The 20172-nt window shown below is 35.0% G+C and overlaps 1 protein-coding gene and 1 pseudogene across 1 annotated transcript; both read right to left on the minus strand.

Moving 5' to 3' along the window:
• Positions 1-6936: 6936 nt before the first annotated feature.
• Positions 6937-9732, minus strand: LOC126792370 (cytochrome P450 76T24-like; annotated as a pseudogene).
• An 876-nt stretch (positions 9733-10608) lies between these two features.
• Positions 10609-18675, minus strand: LOC126792371 (geraniol 8-hydroxylase-like). The gene is made up of 3 exons (XM_050518806.1): positions 18412-18675; positions 12681-13589; positions 10609-11250 (listed from the first exon to the last, which is right to left on the minus strand). Exons 1-3 carry the CDS (start codon positions 18673-18675, stop codon positions 10609-10611), a joined length of 1815 nt encoding a protein of 604 aa, XP_050374763.1.
• Between the last annotated feature and the right edge of the window lie 1497 nt (positions 18676-20172).

Here is a 20172-nt window from a genome sequence, read left to right on the forward strand (position 1 = left end):
CAACCGTTACAACTCCATACACAGTGGTCGGCTCGGCTGGGGGCCTAGCTTAAACGAAAAGCGACGTCGTTCTAGCTATTTTAATAGGTTGCCGCGCCGTGGCGTCGCCGGAAGGCGGAGATCGCCGGGAGAGAAGATCTGACTGGGTTTTTGGGTGAACAGTACCCGCCCCAAAAATTTCTCAATTTTCTCTCCCTTTCTCTTTAATTCCCCTATTTTTACTATTCTATAAAAATGCCCTTAAGCGTTCCGCGTGTCTACAAACTCGTATCAACGAGTTCAACATCTTTTGTGAAGTAAGTTTTCCCGAAAAACTTACTCATCGCAAAGTCAACTCTTATAGTCGCTCCATTTAGTATGACTCTCAACATGAAAAAAAAAAAGTGAAAAAATTCGGGTCGTTATAGGTGTACAGGTGTATCGGCGAACGCAAGTGCATGACCAGTTACCCTCGCTCTACCTGATGCTTACAGGTGTATGACCAGCTATCCCTCACCCCTGCTTTGCTTATGTTGAGTACGAACTCAACATAAGTGCACGACCAGTAGTCCGCCACACTCAGTCATTTTAGGTGCATGACCAGTTTAGTTTCGGGTACAAGTTTGGTAAAACATTTCATATTTTTCAGAGATCCAGTTTTTTAGGAAGTATTACATATATCTTCAGCATCATCCTCCATAAGAGATTTCTATATCATATATTTACTATGAGTGTACCATGTATTACAGTTCTTCAAGACTTGAAGTATTTCACCTGTTTTATATATTTGTGATTCATTTCTTAGGTAAGGTTTCAGAAATTGTATGCAAAACAGTTTGTGAAAGAGAAATGTTTTAAAGAAATCAAGATTTATGAGGAATAGTTTTACTATTAATGTTTTTTCCTTTCACTGAGTTTACATCACGTTTTCTTGAGGCTCTTTGGTTTTTCTATTTTTCCCAAGTTAGGGTTGCTGAGGTCGGTGCAGTACTCATCCAGCGTGCTTGTAGGTTGCTTAATTGAGTTATAGATTATTTAATGTTGCATTGTGATTTTGATGAAGGGATAGCAGATATATTGTATTCTTTATGTGTATCCCTTGAAATGTGCTCCAATTTCTCTCACACTCGGATGAGCTTGTGGTTGCATTGAAAAATCAAAATGACATAGTCTCCTTAAAAAAAATCACCGAAAAAAAAGTAACCGAAAAAAAAATCAACAAAAAAAGTCACCGAAAAAAAAAGGTTCACCGAAAAAAAAATTCCACCAAAAAACAAAAAGTCCACCGAAATATCGGGTCAAACCGATATATCGCATGTTGACCCGATATTTTGAGTTGACCGATATATTGAGGCGATATGGCATTTATCCTATCGGCTTCTAAATATCACCGATATTTAGAACACTGGTCCTAAGGGGGACCCATTACCAAGATGCAAATGCAAAAAATTGTTTACATATTTGAAATCACCTAATTTTTGTCATTGATCGTGCGTAGTCACAACGAGGAGACCCATTTAGAAGAGCCTCAGTCAATGGGGTTTTATTATGTCAAAACGCCTCTTTTTTTGTTAACCGTAGGTACGGATAGTCAAATCATGTTCAAAACGGATGAAATTTTTACAGGGTTCCTAAATATATATATCGATTACATCTACTGGTGTCGATCGACAATATTTCGAAACTAGAATTTATTTGTGACTTTTTTTTAGAATGTTTTTTAATAATTCTTTTATTTTTTTCAAACCCTTAAATTAGAGTATTATGTTTTTTGTTTCTAATACATGCCTACAAAGCACGCCTTGTAAAAGCCCGCAAGGCCCGGCCCGCAAAAGCCCGCAAGACCCGCTTTAGGTGAGCGGGTTTGGATTTTCATATTTGTGAAAATACCCGGCCCGTCCCGTCACTTATTTAAATTTACTAAGATCCGGCATGTTGACGAGCCCTAGGTTGCACCATTTAAACCCATGTCCCACTGAATGTGGAAAAATTGAGTAAGGTTACTAAATTTAATGTGGATAACTTGATCAAAAGGATACAGGTTAGTAATGTTTACATTATTATTGTTTAAATTTGTTCTATTAGATATTTTGTTTGACATTAAACTATTTTGGCAGAACAAGTCACTGTAACACAGTATTTTATAATTTGTGTTATTAGTTAAAGATTTGAGAAATTTTTAACAATGGAGGACGCAATGGAAAACAAACACGAAGATGTCAAGAATCGGGAAGAATGAGAGTTTCTTTGCGGGCATTTTTCTAGTGAAAAGTTTCAAGTATAATATTGTTTATTTCTTTATTATTTTTTACTAGAAATATCTTTATGTCATATGATTTTTCTTTTCATTTGAATTTTAGAATAACTATTTTATTTGCCACAATAATTTCATATTTGTTCCGAAAAGAATGGGTTAATAGGTCAAAGTTGATACATTATCACAAAGTCATTCATGTCTCACCAAGAGTAAATTGTAAAATTTTTATAAATGTTGTTAATAAATATGTACATGTTAAAATAATTTGTTTGAATGTAACTGGGAGTAAAAGCAAAGTGGTGAGTAATATATTAATGACTTGCATAAAATTATGTGTTATTTTTTTTATTGAGAAGTTACACATCGTATATAACTCTCAATATTTTTTATTTCTACTTTTCTAGAATGAAATTATACATATACGAAATGAGACGACTCAACTTAATGGGACTCGACAATGAAATATGATGAAATTTGTGCCAAAGTTCTTAGAGTCAAACCAAGCTACATTAAGGGTTGTGGTTTTGGCCCTAGGCCTCCACCATCAAGGTTATCTCATTCATCAATTAACGAAATATCTGGAAGAAAAAAAAAAGAGGTGCAAGAACAACTTCAAGAGACCCAACAGTTTGTAGGAACTCAACAAGAAAAGATTGATGCACAAAATAAGGTGATTCAAAGATTGGAGGAGCAAGCCAAAAGGTTTGTGGAGTTTATGGCTAATTTTCCGGGCAACGTCCATCTACTTGAGCATATTTATTTGTGAAATTAAACATGAAGAAATTTTTTAGAACATCTTGAATTTATTATTGGTTTAGATTATTTTGCTACTAGTTATCATAGACAATATTTTGATTATTATTTTCAATTGGATTTTATTTATTTTGATTAGTTTTCAATATTTTGAATATAACAATTAATGGAATTTTTACAATTTCCTCGTAATAGTAGTTAATTGTGATAAAATATAATTTTATCGCTATAGGCTATAAAATGTATAACGACCATAATAAATTTCATCATTGTACATTACACAACTTGTAACGACGAAAATAAATTTCCTCGTTATAGATTATTAGATGTACGACGAGAAAAGTGAGTTTGATGGTTGTACATTACAACGACAATTAAATTTTCTCATTATAGAGTATAACTTGTATGGCAAGGAAAGCAAGTTTATCGTTGTAGGTAATACAACTTAAAATGACAAAAAAAAACTTCCTCGATATTTTGTAGTATGTAGCACGACGAAAGTGAATTTTCTCGTTCTAAGTCACACACCTTACGACATCCTCGCTATACTGAGTATAACCTGCAACAACAAATGAAACGTTCCTTATTATTGAGTATTCTTTTGGTGAGGAAAACCCATATGACCTATATTGACGAATTTAAATTTCCTCGTTTTAGATTACTTATGGCAATGATAGATTTCCTCTCTAAAAGATACTTACACTGACGAAAATGACTTTTTAAAACTTTTTTAAGAAATTATTTATTATTATTTTCGTATCATTAGCGAGGAAATAACAATTTAGTGATGAAATTTATTTTATCGAGCAATGTATTTTACGATAGTTTTATAGCCTGTGAAAAATTTTACCAAGGAAATAAATGAGATTAGGCGATGAAAAAATTTGTGCCTGAAGAATAACAATGAGAAAAAGTAGGGGTGGGCACGGGACGGAATGGGATGGGACGGGGCTCATCTCACGTCCCGTCACACTCTTTTGAATCGGGACGGGATCGGGATGGAACGAGGGTTTTTAAGAATGCATCTCACTCGGGACTAATCCCGGTTGGGACGGGACGGGATCGGGATCGGGATCAGGACGGAACGGGACAAATCTCACATTCCTATGAAGTTAAATAAAAACCTATACTTTTACTTTTTCATTAACAAAGTAACATTCAATAATGAAATTTTAACAAAAAAAATGCATATTATGTTCAAAATATTATAATATACCATTATTATTTGAGTTGATATAATTTTGGAGTTAATAAGAACATAAATTAGTTTCATTTTGATACAAATATATAAGAATTTTTAAGTTTTCATTAAAGGTGGGACGAGATGGGACGAAGAGGGATCTAAATTATTCGTCCCACGTCTCATCCCACTATTATAAAACGGGGCGGGGTCGGGACGGGACAAACGTTTTTAGACCTCCGTCCCATCCCGTCCCTATGAATTTCGGGACGGGATCGGGATTTCCGTTTTTTATGCCCACCCCTAAGAAAAAGGGATATTCATCGCAAAAATGATTTCATGAAGAAATATTATTGTCTTCGCATAAAGAGTTCTTGACCACACTGCTGCGAGGAACTAGTGACCAAAATACTTTCCTCGTGAAATCACTATAGCGAGGAAATCTCAGTTTTTAGCGACTAATTTAATTCCTCACTAAATAGGCTTTATGTTGTACAAACAACAAAACTTTACGAGAGCTTTTTTGTAAACATTCACTTGCATCACATTTACAAGCACATTTACAAGTAGTGTTCTAAATATCGAATATATCAACCGATATATTGGCGATATTTTGAAACCGATAGGCCCCATATCGGTTAATTTTATCGGTTAATGGTCAAATGTCGGTCAAACTTTTATATATTGGGTCAACATCGGGTTGTCTTGATTTTTTAAAATTTTTCCTTTTTTTTTGGAAAATTTACGTATATATAATTATTCATTTTTCACATATAATTATAGTTTTTTAATTTAATTTATTTTTTTCATACATATGAAGAATTACAAGCCTAACTGATTATTATTATACACATTTTTTATAATTATATGGTGTTGTTTAAGTATTTTAATTGTCAACAAAATTAACTAATTTTTCTTTAGTTTATTTGATACCATCCTCTTAACTTATTTGGTACCATTTGAAGTATAAGTTTATAAATACAGTATCTTTTTAAAAATATAAACAGATCTGATAAATTCGATCTATATCAATATATCGTTTTATTTCTCGACTGGTACGATCCTGATAAGTGATATTTAGACTATAATTTACAAGTTTTCTCACAATATAATATGCACAGTATGTGGGTTAATGGATGGAAACAACTCTCTTCTCTTTGCAATATCTTTTGAAAAAAATATATATGCTATCGTAATACTACGTGGCAATACCTAGCGGTATTCCATACCTGTTATATTTCGATACGTGGATTTATTACATTAAAATTATAATTTGACATATTTTTATTATTTGTGAAATGACCTTCATGGGTATTGATGATTTTGACGTCGAATTCAGAGTTTAGAGTTTAGGGTATAGGGTATAGGGTATAAGGTATAGGGTTTAAGGTTTTAGGGTTTAGAGTTTAGGGTTTAGGGTTTTAGAAAGAAACCTAAAATAGTATTTGACAAAATAGCTAAAATATAATTGGCAAAATTGCTAAAATACATCCCAAACTTAGTCTTAATTGTCAATTTGCACCCCGAACTTGCATTTCAGTCAATTTACCTCCTAAACTTGGTAAACATTGCCGATTTACACCCCGAACTTGTATTTGAGTCAGTTTACCTCCTAAACTTGGTAAAAATTGTCGATTTGCACCTCATCTGTTAAATTAACTGTTTCTATCCAATTTTGCATTACATGTCATGCACATGAGGGGTAATGTTGTCATTCTCTATTTATATTTTTCTTAAAAACAAATAAAAATATTATTTAAAATGAGGATTATTTTGTTAATCAAATTATTTATTTACATCTTTTTTCTACATACTTAACCCTACTTTGAATTATATATTCAACATATCCACCCATTCAAATATAGTGTGTTGTGTATAAATATATTTTTATATGTACACATTGTTGGAGGAGGAACAAAACGATAATAATAACGACGTAATAGAACATAACGTAACTGCTTATTGATTGATAATGAGGCCAATATATAGGCATTACATAACCATAATCCCGTAGGATTCGGAGTACTAATCTATTACAGAGATGTGAATCTATCTCTAACAGGAAACCTAATAAGGCTAAGACACACACAATGGTAGAATAGTAATTCTCTCGGAACACACATTTATTTTTAATTTTCAATGTATTTATTTATTTATATTTTTCTAATATCTTTTAACATACCATATCACATAAAATAAAAAATATATAAATCAATAACATGTTTCGAAAAAACAAACATTGTAGCAAGTGTTCCTCTTAAGTAATTTTATTAATTTATTTCATTATTAAATATGAATAAATATATAATGACAATACTGCCCCTTAAATGCATGACATGTGACTTAAAATTGGATTGAAAACATTAAATTTAACGGATAGGGTGCAAATCAGCAATTTTTACCAAGTTTAGGAGGTAAATTGACTCAAATGCAAGTTCGGGGTGTAAATCGGCAATTTTTACCAAATTTAGGAGGTAAATTGACTCAAATGCAAGTTCGGGGTGCAAATTGACAATTAAGACCGAGTTTGGGGTGCAAATCGGCATTTTTGCCAATATAATTTATCTGATTAAATCTTGAATATCAAATTGTGATTAGAATGGTATACCACTAGCCCACTAGGCATTGCCATGTGGTGCTACGGTAACACTGAAAAATTTCTCATATCTTTCATTGAAAAGAATACAATTCACACATAAAGTCAACAAAATTAAACAACAATAAACGTAGGTTCCGGATACAACTCCATCAAATGTGGGATCCGATCTCAAGAGAAAATACAACCATGTATGCCGAATACATAGGTAGTTAGTAAACCTTCTCCTATAACTTCTTGACCATGGCCCATGGGCACAAGTCTCATAGGAGTTGAGCCATTTCTAGGGGGAGGCCAAACATCTCTGCCATGTTCATGGTGTCTGGTACAACTCAATCTCCAAGCTTCTAATCAAAACAGTTAAGTAGCAAACCCAACATTTGTTTTAAGCCTAGAGGTAAGAATGATGAAGCTGTAATCATTTCTAGTGAGCATGAGGACTGTGAAAATGAGGAAGAAGGTATAAAAGTCAGCAAAACGCGGTCTCTGGATGTATGTACGTGTTGACGAGTATAGGACAGTACCTAGCTACATAGCACGGAAGCTTGCCTTGACGACCAATTCCCACTTCGGAAGCGAAAGCGGGAGCGGAAGTGCGGGGAAGCGTGAGGAAGCGCGATGGAAACGCGATTCTAGAAAAAGAGGGTTTGGGAGCACGGCGGAAGCGTTGGCTTCCAAACTGAAAGCGCGGTGGAAGCGTTGGCTTCCTACTTGGAAGCGCGATTCCTTCCCTTCCTCTCTTTCATCAATCAATGTCTTGAGTCTATTCTTGTCGTCTCATCTTCTTTCAATTTCTTCAAGCGGTTAAAGATGAATAACATTAATTGATCTAATGTGTTAGAGAAAAGAGAAAGAGCTGGGGAGATATATGAAGAAAATCTTGACGAGACAGAGAGAAGGTGAACTTTTTTTTAATTCAATTTCATCTAGTGATGTCTCTTTGACTTGCACGTAGCCAATAACTTCACACTATACTGTACCTTATTTTGTTTGAATTTTGAAAGGATTCTTTAATATTGCTATAACCAAGGATAATCATAGTTTAAAAAAGAAATTATTAATAGTTATTAAGTTATTTTAAAACTGGATAAAATAATTAAAAAATAAAAGATAAAAATAGTATATAATATATATTTATTATTTTGACGCTTCCAGAACACACCCACTTTCTTAATTTTTGAAAAAAAATCGCTTCTGCATTTCTACATACCCACACCCGATTCCATACATCTTAAGTACTTAGGAGACAAGGACCAATGGCTCTAGCAAGGGACCTAGAGAAGGACATTAGTGTGCGCTATCCTGACCTGTTTCTACGAGCTAAGTATGAATTCTTATCCAAGAGAGAGACGTTGATGTGCTTTATGTCTGCAACGTGTCATCATCTTATTTATCATTCTGGATTCTTCGTACCAGCTACCCCATTCACCTGCTATGAATAGTTTGTCACTGTTCTTCCCTTTTCATGCATTCTTAGCTAAGCTGTATGAAATCAGGTGCGTATAGAAATGTTGAAGCGTTTTTTTGAATTATTTTAGAAACGGGTATGTTTTGGAAGCGTCATAATAAAATAATACATATTTATATCTAAAAATATATTATATAAAATAGAAAATTAATTATTAACATTATAGAATAACAATATAATAGAAAAAGAGCTCAATAAATATTTTATTATGGCCTAAAATAAACAACACAAACACTTCAATAACTAACATGATACTAGTAGTATAGCTAACCACAAATGATGCGCATCACTTCTCACTCAATCCATCATACACTTAGTGATCTCTTTAATCACACTGACCAAGTATGTGGAATGAAAATCATATGTATCTACATTTTACAATGAGCAGCGTGCCCCAAAGCTGAATGACTTTGCTCTCTCTCTCTGGGCTTCATCCTAATCTAGCCCCAAAATCCACAACACTAATTTTTCACTCATCTATTTTCAATGAGTATCTTGCTCTAAATCAAACTCATCTATAATCTTTATGTCCTTGTTGTCTCACACAAAACTAAAAGCTTAAACAAATCCTCAAATCTAATTCAACCTGCTTGAACGAGGCTTCAACTATATGTTTTCTGGGTATTCATTCAATTCTAGATTTGGATTTTATCTTCATAAATTATCGAGTCCTTAGAATATGGATATTTTAAGAGGGATTAATATTAGAGCCGGAAAAGAGAGAAGAAAATTATAAAAACCCAACAACTCTCGTGCTACCACGACGCTTCCAATTTAGAAGCTTGCGCTTCCGCGACGCTTCCAAAACCTTATTTTTCGGGAGCGCGCTTCTGAGTGTTTCTGCTTCTGATTTAAATTCCGAAGCGGGAATCGGACCTCCGCTTTGGTGCATCATAGATTCTTAGTACAATTATAAGTTTATAACAATCAATACAAGCTTTCTATAAGGGCTTTTTTCATAACATTTTAGTCTTCTCTTTAATACAGTGTGATTGTGACTATAATACTTAACAACATCAAGTGTAATATTCTTATTGCTAATGGAAGTCTCGGGCACATTCTTCTTCCACCATTAAACGGAATTATAAACTCAAAGTTTTTCCCCGTAAGATCAATTTGGTCGTCTAATCCCAATAACCTCTCCAGCATAAATAACTTTGGGTTTTCCTGAGTGTAGTGTTGAGGTCTTGCCTATGTCCCAAACATTGATCAAAGCTTGAGCACCCTTGGGGATCAATATTATGTACCCGCCAATTTCTATATTATCTACTTCTGCTTTTTGGGGAAGTAGCAATGGAACTGTAGGATGAAGCCGAAATATTTCTTTGAGTATCGCTTGTAAGTAAGCTAGGGAGTCAAATTCTTCAACTAGTTTCTCTTTTCTAATCACTTGCTCGAGTTCCGCTTGAGCTTTTGAAAGAATTTATGGGTTGCATAAAAGCTGGATCGGCCATTGCCCATTCTAATGTGACTGAACTAGCGTCTATGCCATCAACCATTAGATCCTAACTATTCCTTTATGTCCAAATAAGTAGGTAATTAATTTTAGAAACTACAATTGTGTCATTATAAAAAAAACCCAATTATTGTGATAGCACTAAATATCTTGCATGCATGGTTGAACTAGATATCTTCAAAGCGAATCTTCACATCATACTTGAAACAATCTTCTTGAAAACCGTAGCTGTCGAACTACACGGGTTAGCGGAATCCACAGAGAAGATAGACTGCGACATCATATTGAGCATGGTTGTGAAAGCAACCAATCCTATTTCTATTGCCTCCAACTCAACACTCTTCCTAGCCTTTTTTTTTTTTTTTCAATTTGAGATTTTGAGAAGAGTTGCTGTTTGGAGAGTGCGCACATTACTACTATGGGTTCAATTAGGCGGATTTCTTTCATTCTTTGGCCAGAGCGGACGAGCAAAACTACAACTGTGGTCACTTGCCCTAGTTGAAAATTGATTATGGGGCCGTAGGGTTGGGATAAGTTGGTGAGGTAGCTAGACATGGGGCCTAGTTTTTAAAATTACTTTGCGTCTTCCGGAAATGAAATAGAAGCTTTGGATGGTTAATCACTTAATCCAATCAAAACAAATACTATATAACTCAATCGATCCATATCTTTTCATTCAACGAAGGAAAAAGTCAATATATGTATGCACTTATCCAATTAGCTCGTTTACTTTTCGCCATGAATGTATGAACCAAGTATATAGATTTTCATCACAACAAATCATTGCAGTATGTATAAAAGTACCAACAAAAATGAAATACATATAAATTTGCCAGATAAGACTAGCTACTTGGGCGACTTATTTACTTAACTAGTGAATTAATGTGCATCTTTTTTCAAACAGTGTCTATCTACCGACCTAGTCTCTCAACAACCGGTAATGCTTTTCCAACGATTTTCTTGGGACAGCTCTCAGAGGCTGAGCCATGTGTAGGGTGATGCCAAACTTCTCTGCCATATTCAAAGTCTCGGGGACGACTCCATCTTCAAGCTTCCAGTCAAAACAATGAAGTAGTGAACCTAGCATCAAATGTAACATTCTTGTTGCCAACGGAAGTCCAGGGCACATTCTTCTCCCACCACCAAACGGAATAAGCTCACAGTTTTTTCCTGTAACATCAATTTGGTTGTCTAATCCCAAGAACCTCTCCGGCATAAACATTTTTGGGTTTTCCCAAGTGTTGGGATCTTTGCCTATGGCCCAAGCATTGATTAAAACTTGAGCACCCTTGGGGATTATGTACCCCCCAATTTCTACTTCTGCTCCTGCACTCCGGGGAAGTAGTAACGGAGCTGTAGGATGAAGCCGAAATGTTTCTTTGAGTATTGCTTGTAAGAAAGGGAGTCGAGCAATGTCTGATTCCTCAACTAGTTTCCTTTTTCCAATCACTTGCTCAAGTTCTGCTTGAGCTTTTGAAAGAATTTCTGGGTTGCGTAGTAACTCGGCCATTGCCCATTCTAGTGTGGCTGAACTTGTTTCCGTGCCAGCAACAATCAACTCCTAAACATTCCATATCAATTACAAATAAGTAGGTGATTAATTTATCGGACAATTCACAATTGTGTCATAAACTCATCATGATGAACCAAAACAAATCTTAAAAAAGCAAAAGAGAAAATTAGATATAAGCCCAATATTGAAGCCCCCTCTTTATAATACATCCACACCCAATTTTTCTTTTAATCTATACCCAATTTTTTTTATTATCAATATTTCTTCCTTTTATAAATATATGATTTTCCCTTTAGATATATAAAAAGTTAGATTAGATTATTTCCTTAATTTTAGGTTTTTACATCTATTTGAATGTGAAATTAATGAATTTCGTCCATAATTATTTCATTATTTTAAATTCATATTAATAACTTCAATCTATATATGTACTCATCACTGAGCTGTTTAGTTTTACAAAATTTTCATAGCTTTTATTGTTGTTCTTCCATCAATCAATTCAATTTTGTAAAGTTTTACATAATTTTTGTTTTCAAGAAATAAGAGCTAGTGAAACGGAGATTATATGAGAAATTCTTATTGTACGGTACGTACACATCTTTATTCTTGAATGACATTTTATTTTCATCATATTAGGTATATTATAACATAAAAATCCAATGTAAGAGATATAATAGTGTTTTTTTGGAACGAGAAGCATATGTATATATATACATTACATAATCTAATAAAGAGGTATATTAACATAAAATTTATAAAATTTCCCTATGTCATTACATTTTTTTTTGAAGTGAAGCTTCTAACCAAATGCTTCTAATCCTTAGGTTAAAATTAAAAGAACTATCTATTAACTAGGTTGTCTCGTACCTATTATTAAGGTTAATAATTTTAATTTATACTTTTATGTCAGGTTATAAAGAAATGAATGAATACAGAAAAATTTGTGTTGCAATTATATCAACCTACAAATTTTCAAGTTTCAACATAAAAATTTACTTTTAACAAAAATAATTTAAATTACCAAAACATAAGTATTACATTCCATATCTACCTTAAATTGAATTAAAATTATAAATAGATTTTCTATAATTTTAGCAATAATAATGAGGTAAAAGAAATCACAAGCAATCTATAATTAAGTACTTTAAAAGAGAATTTAATTTCATAGTTGACTAATCATATTTAAATAGTGGCAACCTGTGTAATTCCTGTTAAAATGAAAGACAATTTATAATCTTAATTGAAAATATTTGAGAGAAAATTAAAATTAAATGATATGTGGGTTTATTTTAAAAACATGTTAAAAAAATAGGTTTAAAACAAAATACCCCTAAAAAAATTAAGAAAAAAACTAGTTTCAAGTACTTTAATAATACTACTTGATTTTCAAGGAAAAGTTATGCTTCAAATCGTCATTAACTAAATTGTAGCCCAATCATTGGTAAAGAAACGCTAAGTATCAATTAGTGATCACTAACCAGGATCAAGATTTGAGTTTCGCGCAAGTCCATATCCTCCATTTTCTCTTCACTGATGTTGAGAAGCGTATCTAACATATCATTGGTTGTGATATAATTGTCCCCTCTTCTTAATTCCAACCTTTGATGGATCATTCGATCCAGAATGCCTAATATTTTATGGAAGTAATAGGTTGTGCGCCTCCTTATACCTTGGGGGTCAAGCTTCCTAAGCAAAGGGAAATAGTCCGCCAAGTTTGGTTTCCCTACCTCTTCCATTATACCCCCAAAAGTCTTCTTGAACTCCCTAGCTGTCTCACTATTCGGTTGACCTAAATCTATGGAGAATATAGTCTGCGACAACAGATTGAGGGATGTTGTGAAAGCTGCCTTTCCCACATCTATTGCCTCCCCCACCCTCATACTTTCGTTGACATCATCTATAAGCTTTTGGAGCTTTACGCGCCGATTGGAGTAGTTGGCATCAAGAACTTTGGGTGCAAACAATTGTAAGTTGCATATTGTACGAAGTTTTCTCCATCTTTCTTGTACAGGAAGCCAAGCGATGGTGTACTCGTTGTATTTGCATGCGCGAACTGCATCTGGTAGGTTTCGGTTGCAGAAGACTTGGTCATGAGTTCGAAGGATTTCTTTGGCGAGAGTCGGCGAAGAAACTACGACTGTGGTTAATTGGCCTAGTTGCAAACTGATAATTGGGCCGTAGCGTTGGGAAAGCTTAGTGAGGGAGACATGGGGTTTGTCTCCAAGCTCAAACAGATTCCCTACCAGTGGATATGGCTTTGGTCCTGGTGGAAGAAGCTGTCTGGGTATGGCATTGTTTCTTCTTGCAAGAAGACAGAAGGCTTGGATGGTGGTCCAGGCAATGCAAAGACCTATTACACAATTGAAGATATCATAACTTTGTTGTAACTAGAGCTAGGCTCTGGACTATGTAGGTGTTACCACTAGCAACGAAACTTGAAATTGGGATCTCTAAGTATGGCACTAACATCTTTCATTTTTTATACGTAAGATGGTAACGACTTAGCGGGGTTAATTATTATATATGAGGGTGACTTGCCGAAGTAATTGACTAAAACTGCAACGGAAGCTGTACGTGTCGTACTAAGACAGTAAGACCTTTGATGAGATGTTGATCTCTTGCTACCATCCTACTCAGAAAATTGTAGCACGTTAACCATGGCAACACGCATAGATATTCAAGGCCATTACAACTGGAATTTAAGTGCATCTCCGGCCATTACTTCTTCTAGATTATAATATAAATGAAAACGCTACTGTTGTGCTATATTTGACACCTCAGCTCAATGACTCTTATTTGACATTGTAAAATCCCTCCGATCCATTATGCAATTACACGTGTATTTGACATTACTTGTTCTTATGTCAAATTTGACATAGCTCAAGGCTTATACCAATTTTTTTTTTATTCACAGACTCTTTCGTTGCACGTCTCTCTTTTTCACATCCTCTCCCACTCCACAACTAACAAAAGCCCACTCATAACCCAGAAAATCATTAAACAAAACCTATTCCCTTTTGATTCGATGACTGGCGTTGCCCTCGGTTATAAGCGATAAGCTTGACCTGACTGGTTATAAGCGTCTCAACGCGGCGCTACCACTCCCTCAAGTTAGAGTAGGGCCGCAGGTTGGAGAGGATGATGGAGACGAACCAAAAATAAATCTACAATTTGAGTAGTAGTGCTTGAAGGCGAAGTAAGCTTGATCGGAGGTGCGAAGATATTGGATTAAGGACTCAAAAATCGATATTTTCGCTGAAAATTTCATTTTTTTCGGCCAAAGATATATCCATCAGATACCAACGTAATTTCGTCTGATATTTTAGAAATTTCCCGTATTATTCAAAAATATTGCAATATCTCCACAATCAGCATGCGTAGAACCTCCTTCCACCACGTGTCGCCACCACAAATTAAAATTCAAATACGTATTTGAGGGGAATCGAACCCATGAACTACCCTTTGTAAGCAAAGAGGTGTAGCCAACTCTACTACACAAACTTGCCTATATGTCTCTTTTTAATTTATATTTCATTCAATGTCTTAACAGTCACCTAAAATATTAATAAAACTCAACTAGTTGTGGAGGGGAACCGAACCATGCTCTTTACATATTTAATCACTTAGCCAACTCTACTAAGTCAGTTAATGTTATATTTTGACAATTTATAATATATATTGTATGTCTAATAAATTTGATAAATAAAAAGATTGATTATACGTCTCATCTCAACTAACTTTATCATATTATTTACCTACAATTATTTACCTACAATTCAATTTAAACTGCTTTTCAAATTAAAGTTTAAAAAACTATAAATACATTAGGATGTGCATTGTTGCACATTTGCACCACTACTCAGCTCATTTCTTTTTCCAGTTCTAATTATATTAGTATAAAGTTCCAAATATATTAGTGAGTGAGATTTTGTTGATATTCTTTTTTCTTCCTTGGTGGTAAGTATATTAATATTATTAAGTTGTAATTTATATTTTATTTTAGTCAATTACCCATGACCCCTATGGTTGGCATATAAGTCAATACATGCAAAACTACAAATGAGAGATATCATTTAATGACTATTTTCACAATATACTCGGGGCTCTACTCAATGAGATGATAAATACGGTGAAAATTTTGTACCTCATAGATCCTCTATGTGATTCTAAATTACTCATGTAATTTTATGTTTAATGTATCATATGTATATAAGGCGTGATGACCTATCCTCCTTTTGGGTTTACAACCATAAAAATATATATAATATATATTTAAAGTATATTTTTAATAATTCTCGACGATTGTTTCACCTTAAATTACTACAACTCACTATAGAGTAATAGTTTTACAATAATTTCTTACGAGATATAGTAGATAATTGATCAAATAAACATCTCTCAAAATTTCATTTAAAATTCCACGTTTTTATTTAAATTTCCATCAATTTACTCAATTATTTTTTAAATCGATATCTTCCCGAAATTTCTAATTTTCGAATCCTCGATATTTCCATTCTCGCTAAAATTTTAGTCCTTGATTGGATTGGATTGGATTGAGGCAGCGCGGAAGGAGGTGGGATGGCAAGGTGGTCGAACTTATTGGAGATTCTGGGTATAGCTGGGTATATCTAAGGAAACCATCTTTGCTTTCTAAGTCCTTATTACTCATTCAACAATTTCTCTTTTTAGTTTAATGTTGATTTATGACACATATCATGATTTCTGCTTCGTGTTGTATATAGATACAATTATATAAATGCTTATCTATACGCCCTCATCATACATGGTATATGATTCCTTTAAATTGTTGGTTAATCGAACCTTTCAATTGTTGGTTAGATGAACAATGACTTGGTAAATACTAGATGTTTTACCATTGAAAAACTGCATTGAAAAACTGCTTTCTTCTATCATTTGGTATAAGGAAGTAATTTACTTGCATTTACTAATATAAAATGCAATACTAGTTATGTCATTTGTTACATGAAGTTTATGTAATCTGTAATTTTGCAGCTGGGCTCTCTTCGGCTTTAGTGTTCGATATATTGCTGCTGTAAATTTGATGTTTATAATGAGGTATGATGATAGGTGACATCCTTTTGGACCGATGATTTATATTCTTTTTATTGGTTTTAATAAGTTTGGAGATGAATTGATTCTCTATGGTTAACTTTACATACCTATGCAATGAATTCATTCTCTTTCTAATTTACCAGTGTATCTGGTTTAGTATGGAGATTAGCATAAATTTAAAAGGTATGTGTTATGGTTTGAATTAGTTTTACATGTCCATCACAATATCTCTCTATTTAATTATGTATAGGTTTTAATGCTTTTTAATGCTTGTTTAATATTCAAATTTTGACATATCCATTGGAGATGAGATTAGTCAAATTAACAAAATTTAAATTTTGTCATGTGACATATCAACTTTTGAATTTGACACAAAATTTTGGCATCTCCAAGAGAGCTGGAAGTTGGAACCTTAATTTCTTATAATGAACTGAACTTTCCGAAGGGATGAAGCATGTATTGACTAGCTAGTTTGACGTACACACCTCGATCACAACTTCACAAGAAAGAAAATTTTGATTCCCTCGCTCGTTCTCTTATCAAAGGTTGTTTAATTATGTATATAGTTAAACCAAGATTTTCAACCCCATTATATTTTCCCCTAAATCTTAAACCTTGATGCTCTTGAATTAAACCCAATAATACATGGTTAAAAAAAAATATACCGTGACCAATTTTCTATCCCCTTCTCATTGTACGCTCTTGAGCCATCGAGGGTTAGGGTTTGAAAAACCTTGTTGTTTGGCGTCCTTTTGTTGATACCAAAAAAAAAATCATGAATATGCTTTATGCATACTCCAAACACAATAAGAATATACACATGAAAAATTATATTCCGAAAAAATAAAAGATTACATATTTTATCGAACTGGCATGTCACGCACGTGGTGTGGAAAGTAACGGAAGTACATGATGCTTACTCTAGACTGTCGATTATTAACGGTTTTGGACTTGGGACCAAAATCGGAGGCCAATAATCCAAATCTTGACATGGACATGCAAAGATGAGGACCCAAACTCATAAAACCATATAGTAGATGCCTTAACCCAAACACTAATAGTCTTTCCAACCTATCAAAATAGCAGTATTTGATTTACCTCGCAGTAATCTCTCATCTCCTACGCCAAATACAATCATGATGTAAGCTTTTCCATAGGTAGCATGTAGCGTTGCAAAAGAGATATAGTTTCAACAATTCCAACACCATTATTGTAATTGTACAATATTTCTTATGAATTCAATTACACAAATAGTATTTTTCTTGAAGTCTGCCTTTCTAGCACTTCACACAAAACAATGCAATCAACCCACTAATATGTCATGTGGTTATCACCCTGTACTATAAATTGAGCTTCACCATTATACTTCTCTTTCAATATCCAAAGGTTTTATCCCATGAACCTGCATCTCAACCTCACCCACTTCAGCCTATAAATTAAGGCCCTTGCTTGTTGTAAAGATCATCATAATTTCCTCCTAGCAACACAACTTTCAGGCAGGAACCAAAACACACAACTTCCCAGCAGCAAAATACAAAACTCCCCCAAGCAATACATCCAAATCAAACAAGCAAACTTCAAGCAATAAGGAAAGCATCCAACCCAAAACCATTTTCAAGCTCTAGACAACCTTAAGCTTAACCATGCACCTTAAATTCCTTCTTTCTATCCTCTTTGCACCATATTAAACCATGCCAAACCTTTCACCGTAGCAAGCATGGCAAACCTTTACCGCAACAAGCATCCCATCTCATGCGATTCATGTACTTCTAGCTCCCACACCACATGCTTCCTTGCAAGCTATCTTCATGTACTATGTTCATCATCAAATCCATATGAAGCTCATGCCAGCACATATCACAAGAATCAAGTCATTGTAGCATGCTAACATCATTACGGGGAAATTTGGGGAAAACGCTACAAAGTTTTGTTGAATCTTTGGACCCAGTTCTTAAACTCGGAAGGGGAAAAGGAGGAAATCATGCCATTAAGCAATTCTAAAAGCCTCTGCACAAAATGACCCAACACCTTTCCTTCTCAATGGCTTCCGTTGTGTTTGCTTTTGTCGCTCCCATGGCCAAAGTTGCCTATGTCTCTGTCACCTCCATGATTGCACGCCTCGCTTCCAAGCTTTACCTTTCCAGTCACGGTGAACCAGTCGACTTGGGGAACCTCAAATGTCCTACTCAAGGATTTATAGCCCCTTGATTCTTCTTGGTTGGCAAACTGAACACCGTCTGCACGGTGAATTTTGATTCCTTCAGGAGTGCGATCCGATCTAAATGGCACCTCAATGCTCCTATGGAGGTTGCTGCATGGGGTGATCATTTCCTCTTCACCTTCACCAATGAACGTATTGTGAATTGCGTCAAGAATGGAGGTCCGTGGGGTTATCAACATGCCATGATACTTCTCAATGATTACGAAGGCTTCTCCGACATCATGGAGGTTCCTCTTGATTTTGTATGAATCTGGGTGGAGATCAAGAACCTCCTTGTGGCCTTGCTTATGGTGGCTACGGCTCGGCTGGTCGGTGAGATCATTGGACCTGTTCTAAAGGTCGATGTCCATTAGGGGTTCTACTAGGGTTAGAGTTGTTCTCCCTTTGAACAACCCGTTTCGTTTGGATCGGCACCTCTGGCTCTCTCTCGACGATGTGATTGGGGTCGTGTACAAGTATGAATATTTTTTTGAGCAGTGTCAGATCTATATGATGATCAATCATGGAGGTTTGGAGTTCCCTAGGGAGGGTGAAGAGGAGGACGTCCTTGTTGTTGCACCTTTCCCAAGTTCACCGGTTCCATCTATGGTGTTTAGGGAAACGTTCCTCAAACACTAACCACACCTATTCCTCAGCCGTTGGTTCCACCCAAAGAGAATCGCCATGTCCACGTGAGGGAGGTCCATGTTCCCTCACCTACCACTTAGATCTCGGGAGGTCACCGACGCCATGAGGAGGTAGACGGGAATTCTGGAAAGAAGATTAAGCATTGTCTTCCTCTTACTGTTGTTTTTCTTTCCCCAATCAAACTTGGTTTGCAAGCTATGGTGGCGGGTGCTTTGGGTATCTAATGCTCGGGTGTGTCTCTGCTGAAGCCCGAATGTCCTTATGGCCAAAGGAACAAGAAGAAACATACCAAGAGGAGCTTGGATCCTAAGATTGTGGATTATATGCAACAAACACTTGCTAGCTTCTTGGTGACCAAGAGGATGGTGATGGTTGTTGGTGTAGACCAGATGCAAGAAGGAGCAACAGAGGAGGAGGCCGACAACATGGGCCTTGAGGTCACAGATGTGCAGGACTGATTTCCTAGCTTGGCTAGGAAAAATTCTCCTTATCTTTTCTAGGGCTTTCTCTTCCTATCCTGGAGGGTAACAAAATGATGTTTGGCTTGTCCGGTTAGTATGTTAAGAGTTCTAGTTCTAGAATGGAGTTATTTTGTTTCTTAATTTTGCTTTGAACTTGGGTTATGTCCGCTTATGTTAGATGCTTTTCTTGTTTTAACTGGTTTTCTAGTTTTGCATAAGCGCTACATGCACATTTATTTTTCCATAGTTGGTTAGGTAGCCTTTGGGTTGGCTTGTCAATCCAATTGCTTTATCTTTGTGATCATTATGGCATTATGTCAATTGCTTGATTGATTCATTTCCCTAAAAAAAACCCAATAATGCTTGCTTATATAGTTATCATATTTCAAAATAGGGATTTTGACCAAATGCACAAAATCAACAAAAAATCACCCATTTCAATTATGTGTATCTGTTTCAATGTTTACATACAAAATTACATTAGTGTCCCTGTTCCTAATCACCTTAATCTCTGCAAGGGTCTCTACAAATCCCTCAGAAGCCGTCATTGCCTCCTCTCTCTCTCTCTCTCTCTCTCTCTCTCTCCGT

Source organism: Argentina anserina, chromosome 4 (assembly GCF_933775445.1).
Source record: "Argentina anserina chromosome 4, drPotAnse1.1, whole genome shotgun sequence".
NCBI lineage: Eukaryota > Viridiplantae > Streptophyta > Magnoliopsida > Rosales > Rosaceae > Argentina > Argentina anserina.

What these genes read in the sequence shown, in the direction of transcription:
- LOC126792371 (XM_050518806.1), bottom strand. Translation starts at nt 18,675, where the DNA reads ATGTTGATAACCCCACGGACCTCCATTCTTGACGCAATTCACAATACG. An exon ending in GGTTCACCGTGACTGGAAAG is followed by an intron (nt 13,590 to 18,411) that starts GTAAAGCTTGGA and finishes GCCTAGCTCTAG; the next exon opens with TTACAACAAAGTTATGATAT. An exon ending in AAACTCAAATCTTGATCCTG is followed by an intron (nt 11,251 to 12,680) that starts GTTAGTGATCAC and finishes TGGAATGTTTAG; the next exon opens with GAGTTGATTGTTGCTGGCAC.